Source organism: Megalops cyprinoides, chromosome 6 (assembly GCF_013368585.1).
Source record: "Megalops cyprinoides isolate fMegCyp1 chromosome 6, fMegCyp1.pri, whole genome shotgun sequence".
NCBI lineage: Eukaryota > Metazoa > Chordata > Actinopteri > Elopiformes > Megalopidae > Megalops > Megalops cyprinoides.
In genome coordinates, this window is record NC_050588.1 from 31890339 (window position 1) to 31905709 (window position 15371).

At 40.6% G+C, this 15371-nt stretch overlaps 1 protein-coding gene across 1 annotated transcript; it reads right to left on the minus strand.

Moving 5' to 3' along the window:
* Positions 1-1308: 1308 nt before the first annotated feature.
* On the minus strand, positions 1309-15322 carry rab22a (RAB22A, member RAS oncogene family). The gene is made up of 7 exons (XM_036531420.1): positions 14965-15322; positions 14013-14092; positions 13458-13539; positions 5699-5770; positions 4889-4995; positions 2402-2511; positions 1309-1635 (listed from the first exon to the last, which is right to left on the minus strand). The coding sequence occupies exons 1-7, from the start codon at positions 14998-15000 to the stop codon at positions 1538-1540; spliced, it is 585 nt and encodes a 194-aa protein (XP_036387313.1). The 5' UTR covers positions 15001-15322; the 3' UTR covers positions 1309-1537.
* Between the last annotated feature and the right edge of the window lie 49 nt (positions 15323-15371).

Sequence of the window (15371 nt, forward strand, 5' to 3'; positions counted from 1 at the left end):
CCAGGTAATAAAATTCACTTTAGTTGGATGTGCAAGCCAACACTTATTCCGTAAAAGAATAAGAAAGATGAAAAATGTTTATGGGACAATTAAAGAATTGGCAGAACCTCACAAAATAACTCTTCTGTAAAAAAGTAATAAAAAAACAGCAAGGGATCTGGGGAAAGATACTGCCAACTAACACAAACAGTTAAAATGCCATTTTAAAAACATTCAGACACAATGGATACTGTAAAAGAAAAACTGACTGGCGGCAATCTCGACCACATTGGGGTAATTCATTTACCAAATTCCAGAGCCTGGCTCCCTTTCTTGACTATTAAAGTCAAAACGAGGAAACCGTTTGAACCGGTTGGAAAAGTGATCATGTCACACACATGGTATCTGCCAGTCTTGTCAGCACTCTTACAAGCTGGCCCTGTAAAAGTCTGAAAACGCACTCCAGAATCCACCGTGCCAACGGCAATTCTCGGAGCAGAGGTAACAGATCAAATGACGCTGTCCATCATCTTCTGTAGCAACCTTTAAACCTCCATGGTGCAATCCAATTTCAATAGGATGTTTCCTTCTAAAGTGCAGAGCTCACAGACGTTTAAACGGAGGAAAGCAAAGGCACAGACACCGGAAAATGATGCAGAATGAAGGGTGGCTGGTACACCTGATCTAAACATGATATTAACTGAAAGTAAAAAAAAAAAAAAAAAAAACACACACAAAAAAACAAATGACCATGCCTGATAATCATGAGGCATAATTAGTATAAGAATCTCTTAACAGGTCAAGCAGACTCCCAACTTTAAGTGTTTGATAATTGCAACAATGTTCATCTCTGGATGCAAAGGCTATGCTGCTCAGCTGAAATGTCAGTCACTGGAGGCTGGGCTGATATTGACGTGCAACTGTATGAAAGTTTTTCACCTGGCTCCATTCCCAAAGACTTGCCCATCATCTCCCAGTATTGAGAAGGTGAGTGAGTTTGGTTAGATATCATTAGCCTCCGCTGTGGAGGGACAAGTTAATCAAGGAAAATCAAATACACAGTGAGGTGGCCACAGTCACTGTTAAGAGGCATTAGGAGAGCCAGATGCTGGCTTATGATGCCAGGATCCGGGGTGGGGTTTATGGGATCTGAATGGAAACAGCATAGGAATAAATCTGAATGTTTGTATTCTTATTACAAGCACAATAAAACAAAAATGGGGAGGGGGTGTGGCTTTACAGCCTGGGAAGCCAATTGTAAACTGTGGTTTTGGAAAGCTTGAGACGGGTAGCACCGTTTCATGTGGAGAGTCTTGGAGGACTTTGGGGGGGGGGGGGGGGTCCAGGTCGAGGTGGAAGCTGATTGGATATCCTGCATTAAGGTGATGCGGTTGTGGCCGGAAATCTCAGTGGCATTTTCTGACGTAGACAATGTACACTGTGTGGCGCTTGTTCTTTGTACGCATGTATGTATATAGTGTAGTGCTCAGTGGAAGAGTAGCAAGAGATCTTTCGTTTTAGGGTGTATGGGCGGGAGTGGGGGCTGCATACGGCAGCATCAGCAGCACGTGCGACGTGTCTCAGAGGGCTGTCGGCGCAGTTTGAAGCCCTTCCCTGCTGCTCCTCCTCCAGAATCTACCACAGGGATCCTCTGGCCTGAGGAGAGGGGAGAGTGAAAAGAAAGAAAGAAAAAAAAAAACTTGTGAATGAGACCAGAGAAGCAAGTCTCCTGATGTCACAAAAACAAGTTCTAAGACAACAGCCTCATTGATGATGACAATACATTGCAGTGGTACTTGATAACAGATTGTTCCTGTAGCTTAATTCATGTATTACTTGTAATTAATTATGAGTTACTAATTACGTGTAATTAGCAAACAGTCAAAGAAGCTCAAGAAACTGTAGTCATAGACAACAAGCCAACTCAGATGTTAACATGTAATGCTGACAACCATAGCTGGTTCAATGGACCCACAAATAGAATAAGGAAAGAGAGGAAAAAACACTTTTTAACATGATTGATCCTCTAAAGAGCATTTTTAAATATACCATCAAAAGCTATGTGTTGAGGCATCTTTCTGTATACTTATCATGGCAAAGATATACCTTGCAATGTCAGAAGGAGGTTTGGTGACATAACATTTGCAGTCCTGTAACTAGAAGCCAGCCAAGGCAGCCATTTAGCAAGGTAACTGATATGTTCATGCAATGGATGGACAGCCAGAGCATAGCATAGAGTAATGCTGTACTGTGGCCACTCTACATGAGGATCAATTCAATGTATCCTTTTCTTTGTATTCAGTGTATTCTTCTCTTGAAACCAGAAAATGCTCTTCTGTAATGTTTTCAAGCAATGGAACGCTTGGGTGACAGATATTGCTAAATGTTGGTACAGACAGTACTTGGTCTAAACAGTACTTACTTATCTCTAGAAAGATCTCGTTAATATTAATTGCGTTCTTGGCACTGGTTTCCACAAAGATGGCGTGGATGGAATCAGCATAGTCCTTAGCGTCCTTCTCCGAGACCTCTCTGTAGACGGAATTGGAATGCAGTGTTATTACACATATATACAGCAATTTCACCTAGAGCGTATTACAAGTCTTGGATTAATAGGTTTTCTTAGCCTGTTGTGACGGATGACCTGTCTGAATGGTAAAGGAGTCTGAACCCTGATGTCCGTTTCACACTGTGTCCCTTCTGTTGTGTCGGACTGTGTTGGAGTGTCTCTATTGTGTGTACCATTAGAGCAGCCCAGCTGTCTCGGTAACCGGACACCTGGGCCTAATATTAAATTGCGCCTTTGCCACAGGTGGAGTCAGCGGAGCGCCAACGGATCCGTTTCACCACCACGGGAGCACCAGAGACGAAAGACGACTCCCACCGCGGCACTCTTCCATCGGCTTGACATCTTCTACACAGCACACGCTTGTCTAACAGGCATTTCTCAACTACTTTAACCGAACTTGGTTCATTCATTCATATCAGTTCATTCATTTGTTGGCATTAGTTCTCTGACCTTGTGATTGACCCATTTAGCTTTATGGTCATAAGCTGAAGTTACCACTGTAGTGGACAGCTTAAAAAGGCATTCCATCCAAATACATATGAAGACAATGGTAGTGAATTACAGTACGGTAAAAGGAATCATTTCACTGATGCACTTACTTCTAAATAAATATTTCTAAATATTTCTTATTTCTAAATAAATGCATTTCAGCATCATTACATTACATGCATTTAGCAGACACTCTTATCCAGAGTGACTTCTTGTTTTCATTCAGTGAACATGCCACAGGGAGATAAAGATTTATTTTCTCATACAAATGTGCACACTATCTGGCTAAACACACATCTCTCCAAAGTCTGTAACTTGCATCTTCCTGCTCTGTGGCCTATCATTCCCAAAATATCACGCAGTATGTCTCACAATACCGAATATTTACACTGTGCCTCATGCATGTGTGTATTTAAATGTAAAAAGATTCAAAATGTTTTGACGTCTTATGAACATTTTGTTAGGGCCCACATTTACTGTATCTTTTCTATATATTACACACAGACAAATACGTACATTCTTCTATAAAGTTTTCATCCTCTCATGCAACACTTTTTGGAATTACCAATCATTCATTTGGCTCATCTCACTGCCTCTGTGCTTGTACAGGAGATCTGAAGTGACAAATGTAATCCTTCGATACACCTGCATGCAGGCAATGGATATTTTTCACACTGCAAGTCTCACAGCACACTACTGTGAAGTAAGAGGCCATTGGAGCATAGGTGTGGCCTCACTGACACCATCTGAGTGGCTCATAAGTACCTGCAAGAAGCCTGAGAGCAGAGAGATATAGAAACCCCGTGGACAACCTCACGCCTACCCCAGTGGAACAGAGCACTCCAGACAAGATCCTTCCCAACTGAGCCACCCTGGAGCCCCTGGTTCATACATATATTTATTTTCTTTTTTGGCAATCAACTTCCTCTTATAATGTAGCATCCATAGAAAAGCAAGATTCAATTCCTGTCATTTGGGTTTATGACGAGGTTTCCAGGAATGCACTGTGTCGTAAAAGCAGGGACAGTCTGCATTCCAAACAGTGAAACTGTCAGTCTACTGTGCCTTCAGTTCCAAATGAAAAGCTGCACTTTACTTGAATGCAGTCACAGGCTGTACCTTAACTTTGGCCTACAATTTGATTTTACAAAATAAGCCAGTGTTCCTTTCACATGGAGGAAATTCTTTTCTGCAGAACTGGGGCAGACATACTATAGCACATGTAGTGTCACCACCCCAGGAGGTGACCGCAATTATTTCTCCTTCTATTACAAAGCCTGCAATTTCCTGCCTTCTCTTGCTGGCTTTCTGTGATCCACACCACAGAAAACCATTTCATAACAGAGTTTTATTTTATAAGTCATAAACCCCTATTTAACAACCTATGTTGAGAAGAGTGCTTGACTGCTGGCGGACGTTATGTTTAATCCAGGTGCTGAATCTCAATTTCATTTGAATTTAACACTCACTTTGCAAGTTTGAATTTAAAACGCCAAGGCTACGTTTAAAAGGTGTCCCCTACCATTCATTATTTGCATATGACACAATTCAACCTACAAGTTAATTTGTGCTAATCTGAAACTAGACAGCCTAGAAAATGACAGGAAGTCACGTACATACACTACCCCATGTCTCAATGTGACTATGCTTTACTTCACTAATTAGGTTTTACATTCTTTGTTTCCACACGGGAAAATGTGACAGTCACGACATTTAACAGCTAGGCTGATGTGCAGCCGTGACGGGGAGAGACAAATGGGCTAACTGCTGCTAACGATGGGCTAACATGCTGTGGAGGTGGGAACACACACACCGTGCGGCGGCAGGGAACGGATGCACGAAGGACTGTACCTGGCATCACTGAGGTCACATTTGTTGCCCGCGATCGCCACCACTATGTTGGGGGGCCCGTGTTGTCGTAGTTCTTTCACCCAGTTCTTCAGCATCTGAAACGACTCCTGTGAAACATTTACAGAGAAACAAGTCTTCTTCCAAGAATGACAGAGGATATAGCTAGGTAGCCAGCTAACAATGTGCATGAGAGTTTTGCTGTTAATAGGCAAAAAGTGCAATGACTTAAATTGTTCATAAATTAAAACTAGCAAGCCAATGATCTACAACACATTTGGGGTCTGCTAGCTTTCCAGCTTCCATCCAAAGACACAGCTTCTTCTGGATCAGAACAATCAGTCTAGGCAGGATATAATGTGACTCAGGGAACCAAGGAGGTCTCCTTTTGGATCAACAGTGGTAAACTGAGGGGGTCATCAATACATGGTTGGTAGCTCTGGCATGGTCAACCCTCTGTAGCACTTTAAGCTCCACTACTCCACTGAAAGCGCTGTACATTGCCCTGATTGCGAGCTCGGCAAACACACAATTCCAAAGAGACAGGGGAACTCCATGTTAATGCTTTTTATATTTATTTTCCACTGCTTTATGGTTCAGATGTTAATGCTACAGAGGCAAAATCATTTACTTTTAATCAAGTAGTTACGAAAATATTGTGTTCTAAATGGCGTCTGAAAAGCAGATCCATCCACACTGACCGTTGGGCAATCCTACCAATCTCTGGCAAACTGGACAGTTCATGATGAAAAACAATAAGCAGTACAATGTGCTATGAGGCCATGAGAAGAGGAAACAAATAGGAAGTGGCACCTCTTTGGTGATGTCATAAACGATAATGGCTGCCGCAGAGCCTCTGTAGTACATTGGCGCCAAGGCCCGGAACTGCAGGGAGGAGGAGAGAGAGAGACAGAGAGAGAGCACAGCCATTAGTTTTACAGAGACACGTGCTACAGAGGAGCTAACAAAATGCAACCAATTCAGATAATGGGGCAGATTATAAGAATGGATCCCATCAAGCCCCTGAGACTCGGCAGGGCCTTGCGTCATAGCTGAAATGACTGTTTGCTTTAAAACTGAGGTCAGCGCCAAGGACCAGAGGAAAAGAGTGGAACTGTGCATCTGAGCTGTGGAAATCCAAAAACACTCACAGTGGGAATAACCAAGTGTCTTGCCCTGGTTTGCTTACTAGTAAGGTGATGAAATTCAAGGGCGAGAAAACAGCTCCAGGCCATCACAACTATTGATCCCTTGAAAAACAAACACGTATCACCGCATTTAATGGCCGTGTCTGATTCAGTTTAGAAAAAGAAAAAAAAAAAATCGAAGGGGCAAAAACAAAAGCCTAACGACGTGAAACTCGGAAACGTTTCAAAAACCACAAAAGATTTCATGTTTCAGGGGTGCCTGCCAAGTGGCTTTTGTTTAGCTTTCCGTATCGTGGGCATTACAGGGGAACAGTCACATGTGGTAGCCATCACGAGAAAGATGAGCACAATGTGTCAAAACCAGTTAGAGCCATAATGTTTATGGAACAGTATATATCTGGTTTTAGACCAGCAAGTCAAAAAACAAAAAAAAATCCAGAGTAATAAAAACAGGCTGTGCATAATTGTTCATCCCATTGTAAAAAAAGAAAAAAAAAGTTCTTAAGTGCACCAGCTTTTGGCATGGTTTTTTTGGTATAATATTTTCCAAAGCCTTAGAGTCCTGGCTTGAAAATAACAGCAATTAGCAAATGCCTGCATTAATAATACTCCAAATCAAATGCACATTTCACTGAAACATTTTTTTAAACTGAAGGAGTTCCTGAAGTCTCTCACTGGTGCGAGTTGCCAGACTGTCAGCACCTCTAGCATCGACCTCATGGGTCCAATGACAAGTTACAAAAGAGATGGCCTCCGCTGTTATGTACCAATTAGCAACTAACTACACCACTGAAGTCTTGTGACTGGTGTTCAACCGTGAGCGTGTTTAAATTGGACCGATTCAGTTAAACAGAAAATGTAAGGGTTCCCTGAATTTTATTTAAACTTTTTAAGTCTCAAACTGCTCTTCCAATTAGATACAGACCAGTAAACCGACCATGCAACATCAACAATATACTTGGCATTTCTTCAAGAAACACACGAAGGCTGTTCTCTTCCCTTGTTTCAGATCTTTATTTCTGAACTTACAACTTCATTGCACTGGTTTTAGAGGCCTCTTCAATGGAAACTAGTCTGTGTCACAGCACAGATGACTGCTCGGCTTGATACTGCATGGTACTTTCGTCATGCACTAGATCATGACACAACTACAGAGAGATCCATTTACAGTCTGCCCAACTAACTGTCGCACATGGCAATCACAGCAACTGGAATAAATTCAGAATCTCATCAATGTTTTATAATTCCAGTTCATAAACTGGAATAAATCAAACATAAGGAATGTAAAAATTAGAAACTTTTTTTTTAATGTATGCACAACTAAACTTGATAAAGCATCATTTTACACCTACGTCAGCCCAAAATGATTCAAATAAGCAGATTACTGGATTTTTACAAGTGGAGTATTTAAACATGAGTATAGAAATGATTTTACCCTAGTGTTTCATCACCACAAGCCGGTCATTCTTATATCATCATTTCTTATAAGCACAGTACACTGTAGTAAGAGCATTTGAATGTTATACAGTGCACTCTGTATCTGTAGAAAAATGTTGTTATTATATTAGTAATTATAGTGCGCTCAACTGCATATAGTGATGAAATACACAACGGGAAAATTGTTACTATACTAACACCGTTTCATTACGCAGGCATTTTCTTTAATAACATGTGAGAAATTTCAGATGCTATCTAACATTTTGCCTGCGCCAAGCCTTTGACAGGTGCAGCATATTATTTTCAAGCACTTCTAAGTGATCGTGACTAAAAGAAAAAGGGCTGGATTTCACATCGAATGACACTTAGCAGACCCTGCCAGTTTCATTTTCCCCTCATTGTGAAAGCCTAAACAGGTAAATGCAAGCCCCAGTTCAAATGACAAATAAACTTTTTTGCTTGCACAATGTCTCCAGTCAAGTCCACATTCCACAAAACTGCAGTCCACCCTGGCACAGAGACTGCTACAAGAAGCCTGGTTTGGCTGACTGCAGCAAAGGGAAGCTGCCTGCCGAACTGGCATGAGCCGCAATACAGAACCAAGTCCTGTGTGGTCCCCCTTTCCCCAAGCTGTGTGCGTGCACATAGCATACAAAGCAAGCACCACACACATCTGGCCACAAACAGCTATAAAACACTCCTTTTTTCTGCAAGTGTGCAGATTAATTACTGAATTATGAGACTGGCATCCAATGAAAGACTGTCTGATATTCCTGGAATGCGCTTAAAAGTTGTTTCTTCTCTGTATGAGGCAGTGGGGAAGGGGCAGTGAGGGTGTCAACAGCAAGGGCGAGATGTACTCTCAGGCCCACAGATAAACGGTGCGGTAACCACATAATCAAACAGCTGCTTAATTCTGCCCTCTCCATGTCTCCCAGCTGCCTGATCTGACTGCACTAGCTTTAAGGCCCAGTTACTTTAGGGAGTTAATACAAGCAACAATCAGCTTATACCGCAGCAGATTGTGGGGGGAAAAAAATGCATTAGGCGGTAGAAAAATTCTCAAAAAGAGCTGTGAAATGCTTGGTTGACACAGCAACCAGGGAAAGCACTGGCAAGCAAAGTGACAGACAGCATGGAGGGACACAGGCGAGGGGCAAGCTTAATTGTCACCGCTCGGGTTTCATTTGCAGCTCTTATTTTACATGAAGGCACATTAAGTTTCCTTTAATGCGACGGCCCTTCACCAAGCTGAAATCGGGGCAGAATGCTGAGGACTAACATTATTTTATCTGCTGTTCACCCAGAGGGCACGGATATCAGGGGATACTGCATGATATCGACTGGGATGTCAAAGCCTGCAGGTCACAGAAAGTGGATATGGCAATTTAAATGTCGAAAAGCTGCAGTGATGCTGACACATGACGACTGCTGCAGTCTAAAATGTCTGTGACACCTGCGCCTTCAGCAGCGGGGAAGACTTTCTCTGTTCTTTTACTGCAGTGCTTTAAGCCTCGATTCACTGCTTATCAAGCTTTTTAAAGACGGTCTATTTAAGACTCTCGGCTTGTGTTGGCTACCAGGCATTTGTGATTTCGCATCATGTAACGCTCCAGGCAAACACCTAAGTAGATCATATTCCGCGCAGACTCTAGACTCTCCCTGTGCTTTGGCTACTTGATACATAACCGATCCTGACAGTTCAAAGAAATAAGCAGACCGCACCGCACAAATACCTTATTAAAATGCAGTCCACTCTTGGGAGGATGTATATACATACGTGTTATACACGTAACTACACCGAAAACATAAATATGGGCTTCTGCTGTACGAAACCCACGTCCAAATATAAAACAGAACCACGAAAAGGGATATAAAGCTCTAGTCTGCAGAAAAAGTATACAGAAATGAAAGGGCACGAGAAAGAAAACAAGTAAGAGAGAAAAGGGAAGAGATACAGCAGCCCAGCCTGCTGTGTCTCACGAATGATGGCCACACTCATTGTTTGTGTCTCACAGACTAAACAGACAGCCGATTTCAGGAAAGCACAGACCATAATCAGCCATTCGAAGGCAGCCAAGGGAAAGTGGATCTTGAAAGAGGTGCTGTGATATGAAAGTGAAGATGTTTTTGCAAGAGCACAGACCACGCTGTGCGGTAAGTTAACTATCGCCCCCTGTCAGAATCAATGACTCTGCCGCAACTGCAGAATGGCAGTTTCGGCCTACAGTTACAAAAACATGGCACGGAGCACAGAACACAGTCTGCTTTTTATTATAAGCTACATTTCTAGCAATACTACGCATATGCACTTCAATATTTACTGCTCTTAAGATAAACACATATTGCAAAAATGAGTACGAAACAGGGAATAAAGAAATATTGAGGCCCAATATGAAAGACTGAACACAAAGACCCCATGCAGAGCACTTTAAGATGTTTTTTGCTTCTTATTCTTTTGTTTCTCAGTTGTCCCTGGAATCAACACAAATGTGGAAGACTTTAAAAACAACACTTTAATATTAATACATGATGATAAAACCTACAAAGCTGTATAATATTCTTTCACGCTAAATGAAGAAAGATCTATTCTTAAACCCTGAAGTGATGCTACTCAAATTTAATTTTATGTTGCTCTCTCTTTTTCAATAAGCCGCTGGCAACTGATAAATTCGGGTTGACAAGACTCATTTGTCCACCCCATACCAATTCTAATCTACCCTTTCCCAAACCCTAAACCCTGACCCCAAATCAGACTGTCCACAACCCAAGCCCAACAACCCATATTCCTACCCATACACAAAAAACTGCATTTATGCATAATATCAATACTGAGCTACAGTGAATGCACTGTAAACGGTATAGCCTATCCATTTCAAAAACTGATCCATTGGGCAGTTTATTTTTACACTACAGCAACTAAACCATTTTCCTACAGATACATATAAATTCAAAAATCTTTTAAAGCTGTAAAGTACAAAAAAAAAACAGTTGAACATGCAGGGCAGTGGCATTACTGGGTGCTTAAAATAGAGGTCAGGAGAAACTGAAAACTCATCACATGGTTATGATGTTATCTTTATTATGATCTCACTTGCTTTTTAGGAAACAAATCCCTTTATGGACTCATTTTGTCCACAATGATTCAAAAGGACTTCCAATGAGTCTTTGCTCTATTTACCGATGCCTATAATCATGTCTTCATCTTGAGCTAATTTTATCTTCACTTCTATGAGAGCAGCAAGGAAAATATCTACCTAGGTATGAGATGACTCGATTTATATTTAAATATATGTATCACAAATAAATATAAGTAATATTCATGTGGAAAATAAATTTGTCTAGACTATAAATACCTGGAATTAAACCAATACAAAAATACTCGGTATGAATTATAACACTTTATTCATTTATATTGAATACGCCAACCATACTGTAATTACTATATGTAGTAGCACAGTGATCTTGTTTTAGCAATACTTCAAACAACCCAAATTACCACTGAAGAGGAGAGGATAGGATACTAAATGTGTAGTACCAATGGGGACTGACAGATGGTGCTCTTAGGCAAACAAGGGGCATTTGTCTGAGCTCAGAAAACACATATTCTCCACTGTTGACCTCAGTTTACAATGAAGTGGATGGCTCCACACAACACTATGATCAGGACCGGTCCTGTCAATGTGTGCCGGTAGCTGGCAGTGAATGAGAGGTGCTGGGAGATTACGACACCTTGCAGAAATATACACCTGTCCTTGGGATGATGAACATATATATGCCAGCCTGCAAACAGCCACCCCCACCCTGGATACACCACCTAACTCCTCTTAACCCAGGAAAAACCCTATAGGCCGATAAGGTCTTTATATGCAATTTCCATATTAGTCATTTTCTGTCATGAATTTTACCACACTGTGAAGCGTGGTGCCTGCTTATTTATTAAGTGACTACCTATTTATTTAAGAAAACTTGACCTCTGCACTGTTGGGCTGGGTGTTTTTGGAGAAAATCAGCTGACCAATGACATAAAGTAGCTTTTGTAACACCAGTTTAAGGGTTACTCATTTATCAGCATAACCCTCTCTAACTATTCATTCCTACATTCCTACAGAAACTTGGAACTTTGAACAACTGAGCCAGCTTAGCATGTTGACACAAGATGTAAAAGCATTCTGTGGCACATTATAGCTTAATCTATTACAATCGCATCAGCTTCATGTTTGGTTGCTCACACTTCAACTGAGGGCCACATCTGCATGATGATTTGTTCACAGTAAACTATTACCAACAGGGTACTTTGGATTTAATACCTTCTTTGTCAGCATAAAATGCCTCAACAGATCAAAACAGAAGCCATATTTTTCTCTTCTCTGACAGATGCAAGAAATAGTTCCAAAGTTCAAAGTTACAAGTTTCTGTAGGAATGTAGGAATGAATAGTCAGTATGTCAACAAAATGCACAGGATTAAAACAAACTAATACTTGCATTCCAAAACACTATATTTTATTTGAACAATTTAATGAATTATAGTCTTGACTACACCTTTAAAAGGCCGGATGAAATCAGAATGTGAACCTGTTTTGACAGGTGCATTTTGCAACAGACCTGAGCAGCTGTATGTTTAAATGGGCTGCATTAAATGATGAATGTTAGGCCCCTTTACTTTCCTCAGCTGACAACTTTACTGTTATTGACACAAAGTTTTCAGATGAGGAAAGCACACCACCGTGACATTCAGTATCTCATTTAACAAAGCTCATTTATGAATTGAATCTACATGAAGTGAATTTACATTACTGCATTACATCAGCATCATTTAGTAGACTCTTATATAGAGCACGTTACATTAATTTACAGTTTTATCCATTAAACAGAAAAAGAATTTCTTAGACCCAAAAAATTTACATCAAAGAAGACTTACATATAGTTCCACAATCAGTATTGTCAAAGGGGAGGGAAGGCAGACTTTTTCAGATGTAACCTGAACTGAAAATCTACTATGAAAACTCAGCCATTCCCTTTATATGTGGCACACACTGAGGACACTGTTGAATTTGCTGTGAATGCTGAGAGTCCAGTATAAGTCTTCTCAACTCTATCCTTGACTATAGTTTAAAAAACAAACAGCTAAAAATTTAAATTTTTAAAAGATGACTGTATCTACTTTGTCTCACTAACAGCTGATTAATACTTCTTGCAAGCATGAGTGCAAGCATGTGGTGATGTCGCCATGCAACACAAGAGAGCAGTCCATATAGAAAAATGCAAAAACTATAACTGAATGCCAAGAACAGTGCTCTGTGTTCTACTGACTGGTAGTAGTTACAACTGTGGTAAATTGGCTGGAGAGAACTGTCCATCTTCAGAACAAGAACATTTTGGCAGCTTTATTTACAAGTTGCTGGAGAAGAAAATGTGATTATAACACTGAAGTCTGGATAGCAATTGAAATGATAAAGTAACCAAACAACTGTCGAACTATATCTAAAATGTAGGTGTTTAAATATAACTATGACATATTTTATTTAGGCAGGCCCCTTCCATCTTGAATAAATGAATTTTCTTTGGTTCATACAGAATCAATAAGTTAACTAAATAGCTACTGTGGTTTAACATTGGGCTGAATGCCGTACCCATGCCACCTAGTGGATCTGGATGAATTATCTGCACAGACTACACACGGATACCTTGTAGTATGTATGTTGAGCATGCAGTGCAGAAAGCCACCACCTGTATGTTTTAAGAAAAGAACTGTGGTTTCCATATACACAAGCAGAGCATAAATCAGCCTTTAGGCCCCATCTGGCCTGTGAGAATACTAGTGAAAACACTAATCCAGTCTGAACTGAGGAAAATGAACATCTAATTATTTCAAACAAAGGGAATTTAAAAGTTATTTGGAAAGAGCAGCAATTATTTAAGAAATCACTCATAAAGAAAACACTGTATGCACACACAGTGCATGACCATGGAACCATGTACTTACCCTCTCTTGTCCAGCTGTGTCCCAGATAAGGAATTTGTGGAGTTCATTCTGGTATTGTACTGTCTTTGTCATGAAGGATGCCCTAGAACCACAAAACTGAATTTACTTTCACATGAAACCCTAACTGATACCATATAAATTTCTCATGTTGGATTGGTTGTGGACCAATTCTTTTTAAGGGAAAAAACATGCACACAGTAAAAATGACTAACAAGTTTAAATTTGAATGCTTATTTCAAGAAGGGACTTGTGGACAAATTAATGACTATGCATGTAAAACAGCAGGGTTACTCAGAGTTACACAGCCCTTGTGCTGGAGGGCCAGTGTCTGCATATTGTCATTCAGGCAAGACACCTTCCTATGAAATCCAACCAATCAGTCTTTGGACAACCAGGAGCCCTTCCCTGCTGTGTGCCTGTGATTTGCAACTAGAACCCCTGTTGGATTTTGGCCCTCCAGTACCAGAGTAGCTGAGTAGCCCTGCACTACAAAAGCAACCACAAAATGTAACTGGGGAGTGTGCTATAAAATCAATCATGTATTTGAACTCTTACCCAATTGTTGGATTAATGTTGGGGTCAAAGCTGTCTTCCACAAATCTCCACACAATGCTAGACTTTCCAACCCCAGTATCCTGTAGCATGAACAACCATTATATTTCATGAGGACAAAACAGTTGAGAATGGTCAATTTATACATGTAAAGGAAAAAAAATCACTGAGCACCCACAAAAAATGCAGACCTAAAACAAAACAGTAAATGAGCATTTTCAAACCTTTATTAAAGATAATACAAACTGCCCCTGATCTAATGTTTATAGCCAAATAATTTCTCCCTAGATTCTGTAAATGACATTGGCCTACACATACTACGGCGCATTTCATACACTATATTGCTGTTGGCATAACAAAACAAAACATATTCATTGCGCTCTCCATGCATACAATGTAAGATGTCGCATGCAAGTAAATACATGAACTGACAATAAAAATAGAACACGGTAACATTTAACCGTTCACAATATTTTAAATCTAAGTGTCACTGGTCAATGCTGGCTCCTTCCCTGGAACGGGCTGGCCACCCCGGTTCTCTATCATGCACTCACTAGTTGATTTGAGCTAATCGATAACTACCTATCTTGATCTGACAATAGCTACCATCGCTAATTAGCTAGTGAAGCGGATATGATATGCAGCTGTCAGCAGGAATTCATGCAAACCAAGCCTGTAAGCACTCGGACCACTGTTAGCTGCCAGACGCCTGTGTTTCTAACTTTAAACCATAAACAGAAAGCTTGCTGAACAAGAAAGACATCTAGTTGCCTACTTAGGAGAAACAGGAAAACATCCAGCTAGGATGCATGCATAGACTGTAACGTTAGCAAATTACAGGCTAGGCATCCACCTAATTTAACTGCTTAAACGTTGCAGCTTGTTGCGTTAGCTAGCCAAGTCATCGTGAAGTTGTTTTGAGCGTTGTAAACGTTAGAAGAGATTAGGTCCTTACCCCAAGCAGACAAACTTTTAACTCTCTCAGCGCCATATCGAACTCCAAAATAAAAACTTTATGGACATTCCAACCACATTAAAATAACGTTACTCAACTTAGCTAGCTAGCTAGCTACAATTCCCAGTTGGGTGGCAAAGTAGCTGAACAAATTAGCTAGCAAGCTAACTAGAGCTAACTGCGTTGGAAAACCGAGGGGTGAAAAGGTATTAAACGAAAAAGGTGTGACTGTTGGTATTATCTTTTGTTAGATTCGCTATGACTTGCCAAAGCCTATTTTAAATAAGACAATTGCGACTATCTCCCCAGCTTGCTAACGTTAGCTGGTTAAAAATGTAATCGTAGACGCCATCTTGAACTGCTGTAGGAGCTATCACGTGACGGTGAAGGGTATTTTTTGTTTAAGA